The sequence below is a fragment of the Culex pipiens genome, chromosome 3 (assembly GCF_016801865.2).
Source record: "Culex pipiens pallens isolate TS chromosome 3, TS_CPP_V2, whole genome shotgun sequence".
Classification (NCBI taxonomy): domain Eukaryota; kingdom Metazoa; phylum Arthropoda; class Insecta; order Diptera; family Culicidae; genus Culex; species Culex pipiens.
The window spans coordinates 184,115,373-184,126,102 of NC_068939.1; the positions used below are offsets into that span (position 1 = coordinate 184,115,373).

The following is a 10,730-nucleotide window of genomic DNA, read 5'->3' on the forward strand; positions in this document are numbered from 1 at the left end:
AGAGGGATAAGCGTTGTGGAGCCTTCCGGTGGTGGGGCGTCCTTCAAATGCTAATGCTAATGCTAATGGGACAGTTATGCGAACATGAGCAGTAAAAGTGTGTAAATTTAATTGATTATCAGTTTGACCATTAGCTAGGTTACTTTGAATGTTTTACTTAGAAAAAATACAATTTCATGCTTATTTAACTAAGTTAATAAAAATAACTTGAAGAGCATTGTTTAAATGAAGTCCGTTTTCGTTATGAACTCATTTTTATTCAAAAAAAATCATGAAACGTTGAGTGTTTTGAAAAAACATAACTTATCGATGTTTTCATAATTATAGTAAGTTAAAAAAGTTGAAAAACTTGGTGAAAAATACTTTTTAAAGTGCCTCGAAATAAAACTTTACCAAGCTCACTCAGTTAGTTTCATTTTTATTAAATTAATTTTGCATTTTGTTACAAGAAATATTTAACCCATCATTGTCACCCCAGTTTACGGGGTTCCTTTTTGGTTATCCAAAACAAACCCCAATTAAAAAATGTACTTTGCGCAACCACTTTCGTTATGTGATCAGTGTTATTTTTGTTCCTGAAAACTTGTCATATTGTTATAAATGTTTGAAAAGTTTAAGTGAATTTTACATACATAGCTCTGTCAAAACTGTATTTTTTATGTAAAAACGAGATTTTTGACACACGTCACACAGAGGCTTTGAATTTGAAATTTATTTGTCTTGAATAAAACTTGTACCTTATATAAAATTTCTTCCAGTGCTTCTTCAAAGTGGTTATGCTTTCCATTTTTTTCTTTAATTTATTAATCTCGTCCTTCATTGATTTGATCTCAAGTGTATTTTAGTTTTCAATCATAATGTTATTATTTAAGAATTTCAAAAAAACATGACAAAATTTGACAGTGCGTTGCTGAATTGAGACAACAGTCAAAAGTATTTACAATCGCTTTAAATTTACGTTAAAGGGTGCACAGCAACCAAGGAAATTGTTATCTTCTTATTCTATAATTGTAAAATTTGCGGACCCAATTCTGCAACAAGCTGTTTGTAAAAATAGTCAAACTTTGGTGTAATTTACTTTGTAGACAGTATTTTTCGGGATGAATCAAGAATTAAATTGATAGTTCCCGTAGTTTTGAAGATACTAAAATGTTTTTACCATATATCTTGGTGATAAAGTTCTGGTTGATGTGCACCATTTAATAGTAGTTTATGCAACAAGTTGCAAAAAGAGGATTTTTTCAGCACGAGTCGTACATTTATAAATACGACGAGTGCTGAAAAAATCAAGTTTTGCAACGAGTTCCATACAACATTTTTTGCAATTTCGAAAAACACCCATTTAGTGAAATTTTAAGTCGAATTTTCATGTATTTTGTCAATAAATCGTTTAAATCATAAAAATGTTGAAAAGTTCAACTTTTCAGCACCCATTTCAGTGTTCTGATTCTGTTATTTTTAGTACAGAAAAGTAGGCTATTTCGTCGTTCAAGAATGACAGGAAAAGTAAGTAGTTTCACGACGGAATTGCAAAAAAGAATTTTAAAATGAACTTATTTACCTAAATTGTTAGTAATCGATTTCGCCACTTCTTGAAACAAAAATAATCAAAATTAATTCCATCTTCAAACCTAGCAAAATTCCTCCAAAGCGCGTGTTGCCTTAGATACGATTCCACTGATTCCTTCCGATGTGAAGAAGCTGCAAAGTCACACACACACTTACTTTGGGGTGGGCTCTGTGTATTATGTGAGGCACGGCGTTTAGTCGACAAAGCTGATTATGATTACGTGTATATTATCGCCATCGTGGAAAGTGAGACGCACTCGCACCACCCCCACCTGAAAAGTTCGTCGTCCTGACGATGTCAGTTTTAAAGCGATTTAAGACATTTTCCTTCTCTAACTTACGACTTTTTCAGCCCCATCGAAAGCGGTCCTGGTTCAGCTGACTCCACTGCTTGGCGCGCTGGTTGGTGCCGCCATTACGCTCTTCCTGGTGGCGATCTGCATCATCATCTTTGTCAAGTTCAAAACGAAGGTGAGTTTTTAGAGTTTGTTCATATTTCTGGGTAAGATTTCATAGAACTGATTTATTTCAAGAAACAAGACGACGGCCTTTTCTGAAACGGTTCATCCATTAACTGCATTTCAAGTAAATTGCATCTCCAACGTTGAAAGGAAAACTTTTTACTCTGCATCCCGTTTTTTCCTACATTTCTCCACCCGGATGAACTTCCAAGATTGCCGTTGTCTCGGAAAAACCTGGCTTTGATAGAATGCTCTGAGTTCCGGCGAATCTTCAAAGGTCGCTCATCGCTTTGAGCGAAGCTTTTAATTTAATTTGTGTTTCACTTTTAATTGGACTTTTTCCCACAGATTCCGTTGAAAACTCCTCAAGTAACGCTATTATTTCTCTCTCCCCCCCTCAGAAGAAGCACCATCCGGCGACCAACACCGAGCAGGACAAGGGCAGTGCCGAGCCGCTTAGCCGGAACATTGGCAGCCACTCGAGCATCGACGACAAAAATCCGGACGTGATTCCGCACGAGAACAGCGAGGACGACGACGAGAAGCAGTTCGAGCGGCTGGCGCTGGACTCGGACCGGCTCAAGTTCAGCCAGCCCCATCCGCCGCATCCGGTGACGGCGACGCCGGCGATGCACTACTCGCCCACGCACCTGTCGCCGACCGGGAACGGGCTGAAAAAGCAGGTAATTAAACAAGTGTGACCTTTTGAGGCTGTGTCGGATCGCGGGGCAATTTGCTGAAGGTCATTTTGTCACGGGTTAGTTTGGAGAAACATTGCACAAAAAATAAAAAACGACAAAATTTTAAAAAAAAGCTGCACATTTTTTGAAAAAAATAATATTTTTATTCATTCTTCACATGAGCAATTTTTTGTGTGCTTCTGAATAATAAAATGGAGGCGTATCAAGGTCAAACGAAGGTGTATCAAATTGATTAAAAATTGATAAATAAACGTTTCCAAATTCATTCTAATCAATTTCTGATATATTATTTTCTAAAATACAATTTTGTGGTTTTTCGATACTTTAAGTTTTCCTGAATCATGATTTTTTATGATTTCAGAAAACATATTTATTCTAAACCTTTTTTTTATGACTTCTTTGTTTCTTTCAATTTTAATTGCTTTTAGAAAAATTAAAAATTTCCATAAATTATTTATTTTAATCTTTAAGTTTTTTTTCCGTATGATCCTCGCTAATTATTTTTAATCGGTTGCATGATAAAATTATTCACTGAATTTTTAAATGTTTTCAGTATTGAGCCATTTCAGGACATCAGGAATTTTTATTTTGTTCACTTTGTGTTAAAATCCAATAAGCACTCTTTTTTTTGTTAAGAAAAGAAAAGTTTTCTGTAAGTTTTTTGAAAACTTTTTCTTACTCTTGCCTTCTATTTAATATTTATAAGTAATAACACATTCGATTGAATTACGATGTAACATACAGCTGAAAGGAACTCCAAAACTCTGTTATGTACCTAAATGAACTCATTGTAACTTGATTATTCACAAATAAACCGAATTGAAAAATTGAAAAGAAAAGTTTTTAAAATAAATTTCAAGAAAAAACGTATTTTGAAACATATTTTAACTAAGCGGTCATTACAGACTTTGGGAAAACTACACAGAAAAAAATGACGGTAATATTCATCAGGAAATAGTGACAGATTTTGTGTCAAAAATATGTAACATTACATCAGGAATGATGAATGATCAGTTTCTGATGAATTTTCATCAGGTTCACATTTTTACACATTTTTTATGTAAGGCAGTTGCAAATATTTTTTGAAGTTTATGTCCCTCGACTCTGGTCGGGGTCGAGTGGGGGGGGGGGGGCAAAAAAAATAAAAAAATATAAAAAATTAAATTACAAGCCATTGTCTCAACATTTGAATGAAAAAAGTGTTTTAAAATGCATTTTACACCTGCCCAGTTGTTTTGCAATCATTAGTTTTCAAAATATGCAAGTATTGAAGAGATTTTTTTTTCGCCGAAAAAAAACTTTTTGCGGTGCTGTACATTGGATTTTCACAAAAATTAAAAATATTTTTGATCGATCCCAGACATGCTAAATATGATTTTAAATGCAGGAAAATGCATTTCTAATTGTTTTCAGTTGGTTAGACTTCTATTTCCTTTAAAATTTTGAAATTAAAAAAAAATATTTTTTGCCCCCTGATTTTTCGGACCGATTTTGAAGGGGGGGGGGGGGTGACAAAAACTTTAAAAAATATTTGCAACGGCCTAACATTGCTAAAAAAAAAGAGGTAACCTTCAACCAACCAAAGTTTCAACCTTCCAAAATTAAACTTTTTTTCTGTGTAGAAAAAGCTAAAATACATCAGATTTGAAATAAATTTGAGTTAAAGCATCAAAATAACTCCTATCAACAAACAATCCTCTGAAAAAATAATTTTAAATATTTTTCAACTGCAAAAAAAAATGTTTTTGATGATGTTTCCTAAAGTGGCGGGCCGAAAAAAAAAACTTATTTTTTAATTAAGAAAAAACAAAGAAAATTAAACGAAATGATATAGAAGTGTTCCAGATAAAAAACGTAAATTTTGATAATTAGACAATAATACCGATAAACCGATCAAAATTTAGTTTATTTGAATTTTTCCAATTGAAAAACTCAAATTTTCCAATTGTGTCCAATTTCAATAAAATGCCCTGTTAAGGTTATATAAAATATTTCTTAAAGGTTTAGTTCAGGGAGTACAAAAAAAGAAAAAAAAACTCATTTCAATGTGGAATGATTTTAATTATTTTGCAATCTTAACGGTGCACATCAACCAGAGCTTTTGCACCCAGATTTTTGTTACAGACATTTTAGTATCTTCAAAACTACGGGTACTATCGAAATATTTTTTTATTCATCCCCTAAAGTACTGTCCACAGAGTAATTTTCAACAAAGTTTGATTAATTTTACATTACCGTTATTGCTGGATTGGGTCCGTAAGTTTGACCATTTTGGAATAAGAAGACAACAACTTCCTTCGTTTCTGTGCACCCTTAAGTTGCAAAAAAAAATCTAAGTTTCAAATAAATACATTAAAAAACACTTTTTTGCAATTCCACTGTGAAACTGTCAACTTTTCCTGCCCTTCTGGAGAAACGAAACGGCCTACTTTTCCCTACCAAAAATAACAGAATGGAAAATTAATACCTTTCAATAACAGTGCTGAAAAGTTCTACTTTTCAGCACTGAAATGGGTGCTGAAAAGTTGAACTTTTCAGCACTCGTATCGAAAAGTAACATTTTTCAATATTGTTTTGTTTTGAACGATGAATTTACTAAACACATGAATGTTTGACATAAAATTCCATTAAATAAACGTTTTTCGGAATTGCAAAAAATGTTGTAAGCAACTCGTTGCAAAACTTGATTTTTTCAGCACTTGTCGTATTTAATGTACAATTCGTGCTGAAAAAATCTTCTTTTTGCAACTTTTTGCATAACCTACTATTGCAGTGCTGTGCATATTAATTACACTATTTTACAATGTATTTCAAAATAAAGATTTTGAGTTTATGAAAATTTTAAACAATTCAGCGATATATATTTTGATAAGTTTCCATAAACTGCTCTTCAAATTCCCTTAAATAATTTATGTTTATTGCTTCCTGATTGCTTGAGACATTTTATTTTTTGCCTTTCTTACTAAAGAAAGGTATAGGTTTTACTTTAAGCCAGGACGTCATTTCCATCTTCGTAAATATGTCGATTCAGCATGAATTTTAATCGGAAAAATCGTCAAAAAATCACACTGCATCGATTTTCGACGCTCTATCGATTCACCTTGACAGAACTCGTCTATCTCACACCCTCGAATTTTGAGAAAATAAATTCCGTGGAGGTCGAGTGATGTTCGTATGTGGTAAAATTTTGCAAAATTTTGTGTCGCGCCGTTCTCAGCTCCCATATATCCGATTTCGATTCTTCTAAATGCAGATGAAAGCTAGTGTGCTGAACCTGGGCGAGTTGCCGCGAAAATTTCGAAATATCCATCTGTTTTCGGATGCGGCCAGACTTTTCAACAAAATACACAGTTTTCAAATGAAAATATGGTAAATTTTTTTCATTTTCACATCTTTTATTTATCTCAAAAATTGCATTTTTTGAGCCCTACATCCTCCCAAATTTTCATCCAGATTCATAATATGGTTCTGGAGTTAGAGCCGTTTGATTGACCTACCATAAGAAAAAAAATCCCTAAAAAAAGGTAAAAGCCCACCTGGTGACCTTCGCCAACATTTTTCATTTCTGATTTTATTCAAAATTTCTTGCTACATTCATAGTACAGACCATGAGTGAGCATCTGAAACAAATTCGACATCGATCGGCAATCCCGATCAATTTTTAGAACGGTTTACTTTTTGCCTTTCTTATTAAAGAAAGGTATAGGTTTTACTTTAAGGCAGGACGTCATTTCCATTTTCGTAAATATGTCGATTCAGCATCAATTTTATGAATTACAGCTTTCATAAAGTGTTTTTGACTGTTCCAAAGTAATAAATAGCTCAAACAAAAGTGAGCAAGCAACTCTTCGTTGTTGATACATCTGAAAATGTTGATTTAATAGCGCAAAACGGCAAAAGTGATGAGAATTGGTCGAACGGCTTAGACTGATTAAAATGGGTATATTTCCCCTACCTTGTCTTGGTGCGCTGGTACGATGAACCAAAACACCAACACAGTCACACAAAAGGGCTCGTACCGAAACTAGAAAACCAAAACCGCGGTGTGCGTTGTTGGGAAGCTTGCTATGATCGCGTTTGTTATAAACGCTTGTTTGATTACAAACGTACAAACATATTGTTCGATTAAAAATATTCTTTTGGTGAAAATTGCGTTTTTTATTTCTTTTGGAAATCATATCATTCATAATACTCATAATATCATCATAATACTTTGCTTTCATCATAAGACTGTCTTTTGTGCTGACGTTATAAATGAACAAAGTCGATGTTATGAATTGAAAAAAGTTCTACCATTGTTATATTCTTTAGTAAGAAAGGCTCTTTCTCACCCCAGGTGGGATTAAATCGGGTTTTTTCTATGAGTTCTGAGTTTTACCTGGTGGATTGCCTTTTAATATTTAACTCTTTCTTTTAGCAATAAAAAATATTCTTAAAAAAAGCGAACTTACTGATGTCAATCAAATAATGGATTCTGACAATTAGTAGTTTTGAATGGAAAGACACGGTGTATTTTTTCGAGAACATTAAGATAAATTTTTTTGGCAAGTCTGATATTTGGCACCATGAAAGAAGGGCTCTTTCCGGACACTTTGCGGGCTCCGGCGAAATATTTCGTCGGGGGGTCTAGAGCAACTTTTTTTTTGAAGTTTTTTTTCGATTTTATAGGATTTTTCTTCAGAAAAGTCGATGAAAATCGATGGGTTCATGTTCATATCCATCAAATTTCTTATGAATATGTCCCAAGAGACTCTACATTATATATTTGACCTCCAACAAAAAGTTTCCAAACCAAATTTACCAGATTTCTAGCATTCTTTGAAATAACCCTAAAATCCAAGCTGGAAACCCCAATACGACTGGATAAAAATCTTTTATTTGTACAATTTGTCATGCAAATACAGCAACAGATTGCCCGGATAAAAATTCGAGCATAAAACACTGCTAAATTGAGAGTATTTCATTTAAAAGCTATTTATTACCCAAAAGGATCCCAAAAGTATATTGTTAATCCTCTGCCATACAACACTAAAATATTTTAAAACATTTTCGAATCAATCATATTGTGGAGAATAGTTTTCAGAATAATTTCCATAAAAAGCATCAATTTCGGTTCAGTATAAGCAGAGATATACCCAATTTCGTAAAATAAAAAGTCACTTTCTCCAAAATTTCTGAATTTAATTCCTATTCAAACGATGAACACTGCCTACTATGATATTTTTAAGGATGATTTTTTTTGCTGAAACATAAAATTTATATAAAATTTAGATGAAATTTATTGAAATTATTTTATTAGAATCATAAAAAAAAACTCAGAAGGCGGTGTTCATCGTTTGAATGGGAATATCGAAAAAGGACCTCGGACACGTAATCAGGGTAGACAATTACCCCTTAGAACAAAGTTATACTCAAATCGAACAGGGTCGGGGCAACTGATATGTATGTTGGCGGAGGATGACCAAAAAACTACAAAAAAATCTTACATTTTATACAATTATTAGGGGACGATCCTAAAACGAGGTGATTCGGCAAAATGACAATTTTAATAAGTACCATATTCGGGATTATTTTACTAATTTCATTTCTTCGACTCTCTTTTCTCGAACAGTTTGGCGAACTGTCGCTCACGACCAACCCGAGCTACGCGATATACAACTCGCCGGTGCGGAGCCCGTACGGCACCGCGGGCAACCCGTCGGGGACGACGACGACGACGACCGTGCTGCCGCCGGCGCGGACCACGTCCCCAAACATCTACACAAGACTGCCTTTGCGTGACTTTACGCCCAACACGTACGACAGCATGCTCAGTACGTCGCAGACGTCGTCCTCGGGTTACGCCACGTCGCAAATTTACACCAAAATGCCGCTGCTGACGACCAATTATGCCGAGCAGCTGGCATCACTGGACAAATGACAGCAGTAAGATGCTTCCACGTGTAACTCAACATTATTCTGTCAATTCGGTGTGCAGCAAAAAGAAGAAAGAAAGAATAAGAATGCTTCCGGGAGGCTTCTTGCCATTCACGTCTAATTCGCGAGATCGAGACAAATTAGTTAGGGAATCGTTAGGTAAGAGCTATTAAACTGATCCGAAAGTCTAAACCGTAGTTGTGTACATAGTTAGAGTCCCATTTTTTTGTACATGTAGCATCTAAGCCTAGCTAAATTATTGTTGGAAAGATGGTGAGGCAGAATTTCAAATACATTTATAAATCATTAGAGCGATTTTACACCGATCCGAAACTCATCGTAGACAAATTTAGAGGCAAAATTGTTGAACAGTTTCGTCTGATTTTATCAAAACGCCCACACGAAATGCGTTCGTCGAGTCGTTATGTGATTTTTTTTCTGTTAAAGTTCAGAAAACCTTTTTCTAGTGACTAAATGCGGCCATAAAACTTGTGCAAACACACAAGCAGCAGGAAAGTTATTTGCGTTGTGTTTATCAACGCTCCAGCTAGTTTTAAGTCAACACCAGAAAGAGAGATATATCTATCCGTGTGTGTATCGAAGTTTTTATTTACACAGGCATCACCGGGTTTTATTCTCAAGCAAACTCTCCTCTTTCACCTTCTGTCCACACACTGCGCGAAGGTGATACGAAGGGAGAGTTTTATCATTGAAACTGGCCATATCTTGGACCTAACCGAAGGTGTGCGATAAGTTGAAAAACATCATGCGAAATACACAAACACAAACACACCACCACATTTACATTTCTAAGCGAGATTATTACCGCTTGATGTGACGCTCGCTCTTTTGAAAAGGGAAGAAGGATATATCAAACAGAATGCCGGAAGAAAACTAAACAGGGAATATAGTTCAATAAATACATCACACACAGACACAAATATCATGCACACCGCAAACAGACGATCTTTATGAAATATAAGGTGAAAAAAAAACGAACGAAGAACCAAACCGCAGGCCAAGAGCAAAAGTCAATAACCCAACCAAAATCATCATATCATTTCATATCAATTGAATCGTAAAGCAAACATCTACAAATGCCAGCTGGAGGAGGGGTGAGGGCGGGGAGGTCGGTGAACTTTGGACTGGTTCAAATTGTTATTTGTAATTTCTATGTGAGAAAAATAAGAACCGATGAAGATATTATGAATAAATAAATTTTATCGTGATCAACTCGTCCAGCCAAAATACACTTGGTTTTTAAATCAAATGAAAAATTTAGAACTTATTCTATGTCGAATCTATGCCATTAAATTCATCTATCTCGTAATATATGGATGGAAAATTTACTATCAAGTCTCATTTTATGCTGGTTTTCAGTTATTTTTGAATATATTCTTTTATTTGAAAAGATCATTATTTCAAAATTAATTTTATTTGAAAAATTCAACAAAATCATTCATAATTCGCTTATAAACAATACAAAAAAACTTCAAGTCGATAGCGTCAAACGTTCAACATCATTTCGTTCTGCCATCATTGAAATAATAAGAATTCACAAAGATAATAAATTTGAATTTAAATATGCCATGTTCACTGTCATTTCTTGATAAACACTAAATAACTAATTTATTGGAACTCATTTCAAGTCGAAATTGATGTAATAGAAAATGGGTCTTCAAATCAAAAATGGAAAACTTCAAAGTGGACCAATCTATAATTTTATATTTGGTAATAATATACCTGGACAAACTTATGGGAAATTTGGCTTTCCGTTACGAGGCTGAAAAACCAAGTCTGTCATATGGAAATTGCCAAAAACCACCAAAAACCTATTTTTTCAACATTTTTATTTTTAAAACCGCTGTTTCTTCACAAGGATTGGACATAGGACGATGGTCAATATGGAGACTTTTATGTAAAATTGTCTGGGGAATCGATTTTTACTATCGGTTTAAAAAAAAATACGTTTAGACCAATAAAAAGAACAGTATAAGTAAATGATTTGTGTATTTTTTTAGGAGAGACATACTATCCTGCATTTTTCGCGAGTCTATTTGTAACATCTTAGGCTATTTCTCCA

At 34.2% G+C, this 10,730-nt stretch overlaps 1 protein-coding gene across 1 annotated transcript in view; it reads left to right on the forward strand.

The window, feature by feature from the left end:
* The window catches only part of LOC120414327 (nephrin), a 258,628-nt gene extending 248,160 nt beyond the window's left edge, over window positions 1-10,468 (forward strand). Inside the window, exons 17-19 of the mRNA XM_039575467.2 lie at window positions 1,922-2,040; window positions 2,432-2,713; window positions 8,343-10,468. Coding sequence (XP_039431401.1) covers window positions 1,922-2,040; window positions 2,432-2,713; window positions 8,343-8,651 — 710 coding nt within the window. The 3' untranslated portion in view covers window positions 8,652-10,468. The remainder of the gene's footprint in view (window positions 1-1,921; window positions 2,041-2,431; window positions 2,714-8,342) is intronic.
* Window positions 10,469-10,730: the final 262 nt, after the last annotated feature.